At 34.8% G+C, this 13748-nt stretch overlaps 1 protein-coding gene across 3 annotated transcripts in view; it reads right to left on the reverse strand.

Moving 5' to 3' along the window:
• LOC106791136 (MAP kinase-activating death domain protein) overlaps positions 1–13266 on the reverse strand; it is an 18696-nt gene extending 5430 nt beyond the window's left edge. Inside the window, exons 1-29 of one of the 3 annotated variants that reach the window (XM_014756544.1) lie at positions 13098–13265; positions 11306–11549; positions 11038–11206; positions 10786–10951; positions 10494–10674; positions 10248–10405; positions 9863–10163; positions 9450–9779; positions 9188–9220; positions 8567–8685; positions 7719–8491; positions 7382–7620; positions 6607–6798; positions 5553–5882; positions 5408–5476; positions 5145–5345; positions 4868–5075; positions 4701–4787; positions 4485–4624; positions 4239–4397; positions 3957–4148; positions 3776–3881; positions 3562–3701; positions 3133–3273; positions 2339–2483; positions 2114–2243; positions 1816–2032; positions 1471–1743; positions 1175–1354 (exon numbers count right to left, since the gene is read on the reverse strand). In XM_014756544.1, the coding sequence (XP_014612030.1) occupies positions 1175–1354; positions 1471–1743; positions 1816–2032; positions 2114–2243; positions 2339–2483; positions 3133–3273; positions 3562–3701; positions 3776–3881; positions 3957–4148; positions 4239–4397; positions 4485–4624; positions 4701–4787; positions 4868–5075; positions 5145–5345; positions 5408–5476; positions 5553–5882; positions 6607–6798; positions 7382–7620; positions 7719–8491; positions 8567–8685; positions 9188–9220; positions 9450–9779; positions 9863–10163; positions 10248–10405; positions 10494–10674; positions 10786–10951; positions 11038–11206; positions 11306–11410 (5484 nt within the window). In that variant the 5' untranslated portion in view covers positions 11411–11549; positions 13098–13265. Of the gene's footprint in view, positions 1–1174; positions 1355–1470; positions 1744–1815; positions 2033–2113; positions 2244–2338; positions 2484–3132; positions 3274–3561; positions 3702–3775; positions 3882–3956; positions 4149–4238; positions 4398–4484; positions 4625–4700; positions 4788–4867; positions 5076–5144; positions 5346–5407; positions 5477–5552; positions 5883–6606; positions 6799–7381; positions 7621–7718; positions 8492–8566; positions 8686–9187; positions 9221–9449; positions 9780–9862; positions 10164–10247; positions 10406–10493; positions 10675–10785; positions 10952–11037; positions 11207–11305; positions 11550–13097 lie in introns of all 3 variants that reach the window. The other 2 variants (XM_014756546.1, XM_014756545.1) reach the window with 2 other exon arrangements.
• Between the last annotated feature and the right edge of the window lie 482 nt (positions 13267–13748).

The raw sequence follows: 13748 nt of genomic DNA on the forward strand, positions 1-13748 counted from the left end.
TTTTTTTTTTTTTTTTTTTTCAAATATTAATCCTTTTCTTATATATATTTTTTTTTTTTTTTTAATAGCAATATATAAAGAATATTTTCTCGAGATTATGGACCAAACCCGCCCGTCCCCCTTCCTCACCCCTCGACTCGTTCAATTAAATCACTTATGTTTTCCTGACGATAATTAAATCATTCTTCATTCGCTGTATCTCTCTCGCTCTTACTCTTGCACTCGTTTAAACATTCTCACATTCATATTATTATGTTCTTCTATCGTATCCAACCTCTTTACCCCACCCCTTCTCCTCCCTATCCCTTTTTTTGTATCCCAATTCGTGTTAGTTCAGACCCCTCGCGATAAAAAAGAGATCCCTCTTATAATTCGAATCATTTCGCGAAAAATTGATCATACATAAGACTGATAAAATACGTACAGATACAAATTTAAGCAGATCGTAGTGGCTAGCGATGGGAGATAATATTGAGTGGTCCTTGCATCAATGCAGTAACGAAAAAAACACAGAGAAAGAGAGAGAGTATTCAATAATCGAAACAATACGAAGAGTAAAAAAAGGTAGTGGCTGAGCGCGACGGCTATGCTCTTTGATTTTGCATTAAACACTTCAATTCAACGATTCATTTATTCTCTTACTTATATTAAATCAAAATATATTAAATAAATTTCTTATATTTTTGTTTATCTTATCGATTGTTTATCAATTGGATTGAACAATGTATCTTTTTGGATCGTTGAATCGAAGCGAGAAAAATGTATTTTTTAAAATGTATTACTCAACTTATGTACAATCGTCGAACAATTATACCTTTGTTTTAAATATTAACATTAGAGGAAACAGTAACATTGCAAAAGATGAAGGAAGAAGAAAAATAAAGGTAGGAAAAGATCAAGAATTTAGATAGATAGATAGATAGATAGATATAGAGATAGAGATAGAGATAGAAAAAGTAATACCTATGAAGAACAGAAGAAATAGGAAAATATGTAGTAGTCAAATATGACATAGTATAGAAATAATCGATGGATGTAATAGTAAGTAATTAGAGAAAGGAAATATTAGTACAACTGGTAAAGTGTTGAAGTTTTCATTCTTCTTGCACCCTCGAAAATACGTAAAATGTGTAATGCGAACGTATAACGGGCAAGGATGGTGGACTGGTCGTACCTTGCTGTTTGCGAAGAGAAGACCAACACCTTCCATGCAAACCTGAAGAAGCCCACCCTCTCCCGTTCGCATATCTTGAACTGGAAATTCACCTCCCAATTCGATACCAATGTTTCCCCCTCTTCCACGTGCAGCGGCTTTTTCCATCGCGTCTTTTATGCAATAATAAAGATCTTTGCACTGAAAATAATGTGTCAGAATAAATCCCTCTCTTATTGGATTTTGATTATTATTTTTCTTTTTGGATTGAAATGTAAAAGATCAGTATAGTAATAGTACAACAAAATTCTACTCACTTTCTTCGTATAATATTTATGAAATTGTGTTTGACCACCGTTTCGTCTCCACAAACAAAGAACCTTGTTTTTCGGACTGTATGTCATGTTAACCAATCGTTCGTACCACCAACGTTCAACGATAACTCCATTTACCGATCTCAAAACAAGACCATCGTGACGTACTTCGAGGAATCTTAAATCACCCTCGGCATCTACGCCAGCGTGAACGGTAAATGATTGACGATGCATTTGTCGTGACGTCAATGGTTTTAAATCTATATCGTTACCATACTGAAAAATAATATTTTTTTACAAAATTAAATATATTTATCTTTTAATACATTAGAAATATATTGAACATACGAGAATGTTTATTTGATCAAGAAGCTGATTGAGTTCCTGACTGTAAATCAAACCGATGTGACTCTTTCCCAACAATCTACGAACTTTACGTTTCACCTCGTTCTTTTCAACGTTCAGCATTACCAAAATTGCAGTTAAGTTATGCAATAAAGAACACAACAATCGATCCTCGTCGTGTTCCAATCGACGTCTTTCGCTGTCGCTCAAACTCTTGTACCTAAACGAACGAACGAACGTTATTTCATTTCTCTCGTCGTCATTGATTTTTAAAAGTAAATTCGAATAGAATGATCATCACCTTTCCATCATTTCTCCTGCCCCTTGATCCATACCCAACATATCTCGTTCTTGCGATACCGCGTCTAAAAATGCATCCTCCCAGAATTGCATTTGGTCCCATAGATTCGATCTTTCTTTACCCAAAAGACCTGATCGAAAATTTTGTTACGTGAAAATAATTTGATATTCTTTTGTTTTTTCTTTTTTTATTCTCCTTTCTTCTTTTCCCCGTTAACATAATTACCTTCGAAGAGATAAGTTCGAGCAGTTTCAGGACTAGACATTGGTGTGGTAGAGATTAAATTTCCACCATGGTACCTGAAGCCTGTACTCAACGATGATTTACTGGACCAGACGCTACCTGTACGTTGTTTTCCTTGACGCGGAAACTGGAAACAGAAGATCGAATAACGTGGATACAAATATGAAATTACACGTTCACCTTACGCGTTATACCAATAAAATATTACTAATCATTGATCTAAAATATTATTGCGAACGTTTCCAAACGCATACATCATTATTTTTACAATTAAGTGATTACTTAATTGAAGGAAGGATCGTATCTAATATAGTGTTAATATCGTGATGGGGGGAAATAGATATAAGCGGTAAAGTAATTAGCATAATTAGATCCGTAAGTTCGCCTTGAACTCGTTAGTTTCGTGTTGTTTGTTTTAATTGAAATAGCATTCACCGAAATAGAGAAAAGGTAACACAAACAAACAAAAAAATAAAAAGGAATAATTAATATAATTAAAAACGAAGTGAGAGGAAATAAATGCGTGAAGCAGCTAAAGGTAATAACTAAACTATCAACTACGTCATTTCCATTTTCTAATTCTAACTACTATCAAGGCTCTAAATTAGTTCTCGTGAATTTTTAATGAAGAAGAAAAAATTCAAAGATTTATAGAAGAAGAAGTAGAAGAAGAAGAATAATGAACGATATCCTTTTAAAATGTTCTTTATAATTTAATAATATATATAATATCATATCTACTTGAGTTAATTGAACTAATTCAATAAGAAATTTACATTGCCTTGTTCGACCTCGCTATCAGACACGGTGCTTCGGAAAGAAGCTTGATGTGATTGCCGAAAAGCAGGATTAGTGATAATGCTACCTCCGTCAGTGGACAAAGCTTCGCTGCTTCCTGTTCCACCTCCCCGCCCACTCTAAAAAACATATCATGTTCATACATAATGTGGTATAGAATTATTCAAATATTTGCCTGTTCATTAAAGAAAATTTCATCCGAATTGGATGATCAGCTGACGCCAACGGAATTAAATGCACAAAATCATAAGGCCAAATATATTTTGTATTCGAATAATACGAATCTTACGGTATCTAAAAACGCGTTAATCAAATGCCATATCACATTTGATGATATATATATATGTTAATCATCAATGATTTGTTTCACACATTGTTTGTCGAAGAGAGGAATATCTTTCTCATACCTCTGAATCAAATGACGTTAGCTTGCACAAAAACTTTTTTTTTTTCGTGAACATATCCAAAAACATGTCAGTTGTTGATTGGCCAGCGTCACTTGTATGCTGTGCATGAGGTAACTCAAGTTGAATTTGAGATGATATTTCTGGAAATCAAAGGTAAATGATTTATCTGATTTCTTTGATAATTATTATTTTCCTGTCATACGCGATCGTATACCTTGCGTTTGTGGACTTCGTAATCTTTGAGATATATCTAGAAGTTCACCTTGATTCGGGGATTGCGGGGACTTCAAATTTTCTTTGCTACCGAACGGGCTCGATGCCTGAAACAATAAATAATTAATTAACAATTGTTTCTCTCATATTGCACAATAATGAATTCCTTTTATTCGACAAACCTGTGATAACAGTGAACCATCGAAACCACCTTCCGATAGATCCTTGCTCCAATAATGTGTATGAGCAATTTCCATTAATTGAAAAACAGAAGCCATTCCACCTAATCCAAAATTATGATAAGTATGACCGAGACCATGAGCCACTGCTTGAAGGCACTTTAGCATTCCCTTATATACTGGTTTGGAGATACACTAAAATGGGATAATAAATCATTTTATAATTAAATCTATAAAAAAATCGCAAGTAATATAAATTAAAGTTAAACGTGTAAGATAATTTACCACATCGTCGATATGGTCATCTGGACTTATTTTTCTATGAAGCCCTTTATTGAGTTTCGTTACGACCAGGTCTCGATAACTTTCATCTTCCATAAGTTTCTTCAATCTATTCAATTTAAGCCAGCCGACCCCTTCACCAGCTAAAACTTGTGTTACCATCTAGAAAAAACACAATTAAAGAAAGAATTCAAAAAAGAATTGTATTTAGGATTTATAAATTAAATTATTATTGAAAAGTATACATACGTCTGTCAAGAAGGCTTGATTGTCACTGTTTGTACTAGATCGTTCCGCATTTTGCATCCTTTGCATTTCTTCTTGATTGGCTTTCATCGAAGAATGTTTTATCAATGACGAATTCTCAACGAGACCTGTTTTTCCTGAACCTGTAATCATGATTATACTTTTCCTTTCCAATTCTTTTTTTTTTTTTTTTCATAACTTTTATTTAATATAACCAACCTTTAGGAAATGGTCCAAACGATGTACCAGATTTTTCCTTAGATTTTTGTGACTGCGCAATATTTCGATTAGAAGTATTTCTGCTACCTGTGAAAATAAAGGTAAAAATAAACGATATGAAAAGATTTAGAAAATTTGATTGATCGTGATAAATGAAATATACGTACCAAATAAATCACTGAACATGCTGCTTGTTTGAGCAGCGATGCCGTTCAAATCGCTGCTAAAGTTGCTGAAAAAATCACGACCAATTTCTCTACGTGCCGAACGATTATCCGAAGCAACCAATTGTGTACTGGATGATTCTCTTCTTTGCGTTACACCTGGGGATGGTGGAGTATGCGGTGGTGAAAATTGTTGTGATTCTCCGAGACCCTGAAATAACAATCAAAATTAAATATTGCAATGAATTATTCAACTAATTTAACAGTCATTTGTGGATACCTTTAGCAAACCCTTTTTCGTTGCAACCTCTTTAGCACTCTTAGTTAAATCACCGAACGTACTTTTACCCATATATGTTAAATCGTCGAAAGTATTTTTGCTAACACCTGCAGCTGTCTTGCTTGCTTCGATCGCAGTTTTGGATACCTCCTGAACAGATTTCGTAGCTTCGCCTACAGCCTTCTTCGTTTGTTGTGTCAACTGCGAAGAATTGATATTCTTATATAGAATTGTATAATTATCTTCAAGCTATTAAATAATACCTGTTCCAATGGTGCAAACAAACTATCCTCGCCTGCTTCGGTGATCTTTTCCTTTGCTTGATGCTTCAGCTAGAAATAGAAATTTATTTTAAAGTATATATATATATTTTCATAATTCAGATAAAATAATATAGAAGATAAATACTTTGTCCATATGAGCAAGAAGTCCATCCTGACTACTCTGTCTGGTTGTTTCTCGTACGAGATCTTTAGCTTGAGTTGCAATTTGTTCAAACAACGAACCCTGGGATCCTTGTCTCATGACACCATTTCCAGGTAATCCAGTATTGTTCTTGTGTCCATTAGGTGAACCAGGTGCCACTTGCTGACGAGATGCTACAAGAGTTTCACTATCCATACTACCACTGAGTTGTCGGGTTAAAAGTGGGCTCGTACTAGATCCAAAACTTGACGTTCGTGCCAAAACATTGCCAACGCTTGGCTGTCTTTGAAGACTCGTTCCACTGGGCATCACCTTTAACATCATTTAGAAAAGATTTCTTATTTCGATGAATGTTTCTTTTTTTTTTTTTTTTTTTTTTTTGTTTAAACTCGTTTCATCCTTGCAATAAGCTTTCATTCAAAATATCTCACGCAATATTGTGCAGACACCAAATTAATTCTAAAAAGTTAATTCGATATACTCAGTGGACAGTGTTCTCTACTACCAATACGGTATCAAACAAATCGTTTTATTGTTACTGAACTTTGTTAAAAGAATTTAGAGACTACATACTGCGTATCAGAATTTTTTGGATTGATTATTGTAACAACTTTAATCAATAATTAAAAAAAAAATAAGAAATTTACTTATAATTAATGAAATTCGTTAGGGAAAAAGGGAAAATATTATAGACAAAATCATATGTTTAATCTTATACTCTTAGCTACGTTAGGAAAAATATATTATACGTGTAGATAAATTAAACGAATAGAGAGGACCCAGGAGAGTAGATACACCATACATTAACTGTAAGATAAAAATCCAGTTTCATGCCAAGTGATGTATTATTTTTGTTGCTTTGCTCGAAACACGGTGACATTAGCGCAAGCCAGTGAAATTGACAATGATACCAGATGTGCATGCACTCGTATAGTTGACACAGAAAGAGAGAGATAGAGAGATAGAGACAAGGCGGAATTTTTTGAATAGATAAATGCAGGACAGAAATCCGATGCACGCATATAGAATGACTCACAGGAACCATATATCTAGTGACGCGCGATGTCCTGTGAGGGGTGGTAGTGCGTTCAGTGTCGTTGAGCAAGGAGTTACCTAATGACCCCATGCCCACTCCAAATTGGCCTACTGAACTTTGTGCGCTCAGGATTGTGCGTGGAGTTATTGTCGATGCAGAGTCTGACTCAAAACTACCACCTTCCTCTTTATCCTATGACCAAGTAATTCATTAGCACAAAAAGCATGTAACATAGAAACAAAAATTATGATGAAAACGTTTAATTATGCATGATAATATGTAGATAAGATATATAATGTTAATAATGGTACTAGCCGAATTTGAATGAATTATGTTTGTTCAGAGATAGTGATAGATTTTAAACGATCAGACATTTTTCAACGAGACACACTCGATTCATATTTTAAGCGATAGAGAATAGCAGAGGAATGAGAAGATTGTTGTTGTTGCTTTCTTTTTTTTTTTTTTTTTTTTTTTTTTTTTTTTTTTTTTTTTTTTTTTTTTTTTTTTTTTTTTTTTTTTTAACATACGATACAGTACATTGTACCCAGGTGTTTTTCTTATTTTTTTTGAGGGGATAAAAAAATAAAGCTTGCTTGAAAAAGAAGATATAATGTGATATGTGAACGGCAAAGAACATCGTGATAAAAAGCCCATCATCGTTCTCTCTTTTAACGTAATCATTTCTAATATATCTATAATTTAGTATCATATATCGATAATAAAAAACATTTCACATTTGTGTATAAAACCATTCCACCTTTCGTTCACTTACATTGGTTGATTGGGATGTTTCCAAAGCTTTAGGATTCAATTCCAATTCGGAGTCTCTGTTAAAACTCGGACTGCTGAGATCACTATGACTGGAGGACGTACTTGGTGGGCTTTCCGGACGTACGGGTGATTCCTCTTCTACTCCAGGATATTGCAAAGAACTCGGTGGATTGTAAATGTTCTTAGGATCTATCGAAAGTGCCATTTGTTGAGGTTGACTTACTTGAGGACAATTATAACCTGTATAAACAAAAAATATATATATAATTTAAATAAGAAATGTGAATGTATATGAAAATATATTCGTAAAGATGTTAAAAGAAAAATTGTTAACTCACTCGGTGATAAATCTGACGATGCCATTTCCGAGACAAAATCACTTAAAGAAGAATAAGAAGAACTGGTGCTCTCTGCCCCTTCCGAATCCGAGCCACTTTCATCGGTCGGTTGACTTTCCAATTCCTTTAATGCATTCAATGCATTTGCCAATGAACTAGAATTATCCCAAACTTTGAAATGTATCGGCTCGAGACCGGCAGCGTACCATTTAGGTTTATCACCGATTTGGGCTGGATCAAATACACCGGTTTGTACTCTCAAAAAAGCAACGTTACTCGGTGTGAGCGACCACTCGGCAAGAAATTCTACGGCTTGCGTGCGGGCAAATTTGTTCAAAAATTGACTAGCTCTTGGTCGCGAACGGAGGAATGAATTGATTTGAAATGCAACTACGGGTCGAGGATAAAGCCTCAAGGTGCGCGTGTGTTCGGTAAAGTTGGCCAAGAGATTCTGGGAATTGAAGAATCGAACCATAGCCACTCTTGTTGCGATATCGACCGAATCAACATCGTTGCCATAAATAAATGGGTTAAAGGGTGATGCCATAGTCGGAGTTGTTGAAGTTCCACTGGCTGTCATGGTCCCAGGTACAGTTATTGGTGATGATGATGATGAAGGAGAAGGTGTACCACTTCCTCCAGATACTGAAACTGATGTCATCGCAGCTGATAACGATGGACGACGTAACTGTGATGCATTCCCGCCCAATGGGCTTTGTTGAACATGACCATGTTGATAATCAATACTTGGCCTGTTCCTCGTTGTCGAGACGCTAAAAAATAATATGAAGTTTATTGGACAATAGAATGATACTTAAACTTGTTCGTTAAACATTGTTAAACTTTACCTTAAATTCTGATAATGTTGAGAAGCTGTGCTTTCTCTTCTGCTTGGTGATTGAGAAGACAATCGCGAGGGCCAAGTGTCTTGGGGTATGGCTTGCGAAGCTGACATACTACCCATTGTCTGAAAATATATTATGTATAATGATTAATAAGGAAAAAAAGCAGACTGGCTTGTCTACAAAATCTATGACTGCAAGCGTGTCATAATAAACTTCAAATATATAATATACTTAATGAAATTCTACTTGAAAGAAAACAATTAAATTAGCTATACGTATGGCACTAATAGGATAATTGCAAAAACAAGAAAGGAATATAGTATTAGGTTGTCCCATAAGTTACTTCCTTCCGTTTTTTTTTTTTTGTATGCGGCTCGAAGTCATACATAGCTTGACGCGAAAATAACTTATGGGACAACCTAATATATAATCGATGCGTCCGAAAAAATCGATTCTCCGGGAAGGAAGGTGCGACTTTCGCGTTATGCAGGTATAAAATGAAAAAAATAATGGGATTAACTACGACACTGCAACAGATTCCGCTTACTGTTTTTTAACTACTGTAAAATAAATATTATTTAAATAAATATATATAACTAAAAGAGACCAATATAGAATATTTACACCAGAGCCAACTTGATCCATCAGTTGCATTGCCTGCGGAAACGAATGGATTTAGAATTATTAGATAGTGGATGGGATTAATTGTGCGATATGATATTAACCCTTTCGTTACAATCTACTTTGACATTAGTATAGATACATAGACCACATGACTCCTAAGTGGATCGTTAATAACGAAAGGGTTTAAAGAGAAACCGTCGATATGATTTAAAGAGATAGAGACAGAAGAAGAATATTTAATTAATTATTTAATTAAACTTACTTGTTTCAAATGGTTCTTTAGTATGGTACCTTCCGGTTCAGGCAAGGCCGGTAATTGATCCGCCGAACCAGGAGGTGCAGTTATTTTATTGCTATCGAGATCCACGAGCCAGACATCGTCGGGCATTTTGAAATTTTTCTTATACATTAAAAAAGATGCAGGTATTCCGATGATATATGGTGTCGGGGCAAGTAATAATTGTTCCGCACAGCTCATGCAGGTTGGTAATAATGGTATTGCAGGGAACATATATTCTAAGGGATAGATCATCGTAACAAATGCCATTACCGACATCGACAATGCATTATAATCTCGGGATTGTAATACGATCTGAAATGTAGGAACAACAATCAAATTATTAGGATAGAAAATGTATTGTATTGCGATATAGATCAATGTTAATAATAATTTACCTTATTTTCTAATAATATGAGAGTAAGAACTTTTAAACATATTTCAACGCCAAGTAATTCGAGAGGCAAATGTAAAGGAAAATCAATCAAAGAAAATCTCGTATGATCGGGTAATGCGAAACAAAGTGGTGGTTGTATATGCGACGATACTACTTCTATTTCTACACGGGTTTTCGTTGGTACGGGTACTGGACTGCTCAGCAATCTCAAAATCCACGTTTCTATTTCCCGTATATCGTGTAACACGATGGACGGTGTACCTTCCAAAACTTGACCACTGAGAACACTCCAAACTGAATCTCTGAAGATAAGAAATATAGATAAATAAATTACATATGTGTTTCTGATCTTGTAATAATAATTTAAAAAAAATAATAACATGTACCTATTAGTTTGTCTCGAAGCTCCTACTTTTTGAGGAGTCGAATTATCGTTGCACGCGTCAATGATTTTTTTTAAAACGAACAAACATTCGCGAAACATCGAAAAAAATGGATGATGAGAAATAATACAAAGTGACGTCAAGGAATGATTTCGAATCCTCTGAAAAAAATAATATATGTATATATATGTATAAAATTATTTCACAATTATCGTTAATTAATAATTTATAAATAAACAATATATTTACCTGTCGCCTTCGCGAAGCTCGTGGCGAGGGAGAATGACTGCCACCACTTTCACTGTCACCACTCGGTGCTGTAACACCTAATCTTGGTGCATAAGGTGCATGAGAAGTGTCAGAATCTCTTCTACTACTGGAACAATCTTTTTCCGAATCACTGGGACCAACCGCGCTGCTTCTATAGTCGCTATAAGGAACACCTCGAGATACAATCTCATAATCGTATTGATCTAACATCAGATTGGCAAAGAATTAAAGGATAAATATAATTAGGAAAATATAGGATATGAGGTTTCACCTAGAAAATGCTGAATCCGTACTCTTTTCCATACTTTTCCTCCAACTTTCTCTTCTAAACGTTGTATTGTATTTATCTCGTCTCATTGTAATACCACCCCGTGCATTTGTCCCAGCCCTTTCTATGGGTCGATAGAAATTCACGCAAATGCCATATCTTGTTTTTCCTATTTAAACAAAGAAATATACAATATTAGAGAATTAAATGATCAAATGGATAATAATATTCTGTTCAGTTTTTCGGGATCTTAACCGGAATCCTTGTCAGTAAGGGTGAAAGTGAAAGATGTAGCCTCCCTTAAAGCTGTGCGTTTAGGTCCAACACTGCTGCAACCCTCTGGTTGACAAAAATACACCATATCCAGAGGTAAAGGAAAATCTTTGTGATCCTCCACTGGATATCTGCGCAACAATTCTGGAACCTATAGTTATAATAGAATAATAAAATAATAATATTAACATAGACTTTTTATCTATCAGATATTAAACAAAAAAAGGTATATATCTATATATATATATACCTGCACAGGTTGACGAGAAATCGGAGCCGATCGTGCTCCCACAATAGCAAGGTAGTCCACCAAACGTGGACATAGTTGTTTCTTTTGTATATCCATGGTTGCCATTGAATGATCTGTCACCGTTTTATAGAATATATGGAAAAGTATTCTGCCAATGGCTTATTATTATTATTATCTTCGAGCTCGTTTCCTAATCCGATCATGGCTATTTCATTCTTCGATCTACTGTCGTAGTCTTGTCAACCTAAAAACGAAATTTAAATATATAACTTCTCTCTCTTTTTTTTTTTATTTAAATTTATAGCTTAACATTACGGTGACCCGAAGATCATACGCAGTTATGTCATTTAAAAATATTCCTAAGAATCAATTTAAATGAAACGTTTGATCACAGATATTTATTACTTAAATCGTAATATCACGTGAAACAAAAAGATACTAATTCCCAGGACTATCATTCTCTAATCAAATAACGATCGCGAACGTTGTTAATTGACCGTGACACTATTCGTCATCCCAGCACTTTCCTATTAAAGTTATTGATTTCTCTGTACGCAAGGGCAACGCCGTGGCGCATCCGCACGTTCACCGTCTTTCCCTAGTTCGCACTGTTCGCGTTTTTCTAAGCAGCATCAAAACCACCACCACCTCCTTTTTCCTACTCCTCCACCACCACCACCACCACCACCACTTTCCAACATTTCCACCACCACTGACAGAGAAAAAAAATAGGTCGAGGGGGGTCCCTTGAAATGTTTTATTCGAGCTAAAATAAAACCCTATGATAATAGGAAAATTCTTTCAATTATCCCATAGATTCTCGAATGATAATAAATCGTAACAAAAGAGAGAGAAAACAAAAAACACATTGGATACACAACGAGATATAGAATCAAAATCGTAATAGATGATAGAAAATAAAAATGATAGATTTAACACGCATAATCAGAAATGAATTTTAATTAAGGGGAAAAGGGGTGAGGAGGGGGGGGTGCAGAGAAACGAATTAATAATTGATCGGAGACGCTCTCAGACATATTGACGTTTCTCCTAACTAATTATCACCCAAATCGATCATGCCCTTTACGTAATCTTACGTTTTATCAATGGGGACACGTAAATGATGAAAAAAGTAATTATTAAAAGTGTATTAAATGTTTCGTAAAAATAGAACAAGTAACATGTCGAGACGTGATGAAATCCTTAACGGAAGCTAACTACACGCAAACACACACACATGCACGCACACAAACACGATTTATATGAAATACCTGTCAACGAGGATAATTCCATTACGTGTTATTTTCCTCCCACACATCTCCCCCGTTAATTAGTAAAGCGTTTTTTGAATTAATAATATAAAAAGAAATTTGAAATTAGAACGTAGATACATTCCGCGTAACTTTTTAATTTTCCTGCCAACAAACGAGCAACGGAATAATGTTGTGAACCAACGAATAAGGAACCTACGGAACAACTAACTAACCGATATCACTCAGAAGTTTTCTGATAGCACGCACACTATACTCGTTGCTTATTCATCCAGGCAAGCAAGCAAGCAAGCAAGCAGACGCAAAACTAACAGGAGCGGATTGTACGAGCAAGTGCCATCGTCTCGAAACAATTGTACAAACAAAAACCATCATTTCTTTTTTATTTTCTTCGATCACGATCATCATCATGATCATCATGTGTATAGTCAACAAATTTCTTATCACAATTAGATTGTTTTTACCACGTGATCGAGACTCGATTGTTATTTAATTATTTTCCATTTGAAAATAACACTTACTGTGTGTTGTTTTGCATTTGTTTATTTCTTTTCTTTTTTTAACGTTGTACCAAGTTCCAAATCATGAACATAACACTATACGTGCTACCACCAAGCTACTTACTGCTTCGAACTCGTAGAACCAACTCCAACTTCTCTCTGTGTTTAAGCTTTACTACCAGTAGAGAATCGATCAATAACGCCCTCGAAACGACGAGGGTTTGGCCTACCTTGCGCCCGGTTAAACCCTCTCTCTTACCTTTTTTTCCCTCTCTCTCTTTTTTTTTCGTTTAGTTATATCATTTTATTTTTACCCTTTCTTTCTTTTTTTTCTTTTTGCAAAATTACTCTTCTCATTGCTTGCCTTGCTTGCTTGCTTGCTTGCTAGTTTGCTTTACCAGACGTGATTTATCAATTTTCTTTTCGTAATTTTCTAAAATTAAACCCGATGATGTAACTAACCATTTATACTACAAGAGTTTCGATCCTTTTCCTAGTTTTATTTCTGTTTATTTTATATGTATATATATATATATATATATATATATTTTTTGTTGTTGTTGTTAATTATTGTGTGAATAAGGAATGTAATAACTACGCGTTTGGAATGTACGAGGTGTTTTATGAAAGATAATTAAATCGACACAGCTGTTCAATTTGGGGATCTCATAT

This window comes from Polistes canadensis, unplaced genomic scaffold (genome assembly GCF_001313835.1).
Source record: "Polistes canadensis isolate GaletaPanama2010 unplaced genomic scaffold, ASM131383v1 scaffold_287, whole genome shotgun sequence".
Classification (NCBI taxonomy): Eukaryota; Metazoa; Arthropoda; class Insecta; order Hymenoptera; family Vespidae; genus Polistes; species Polistes canadensis.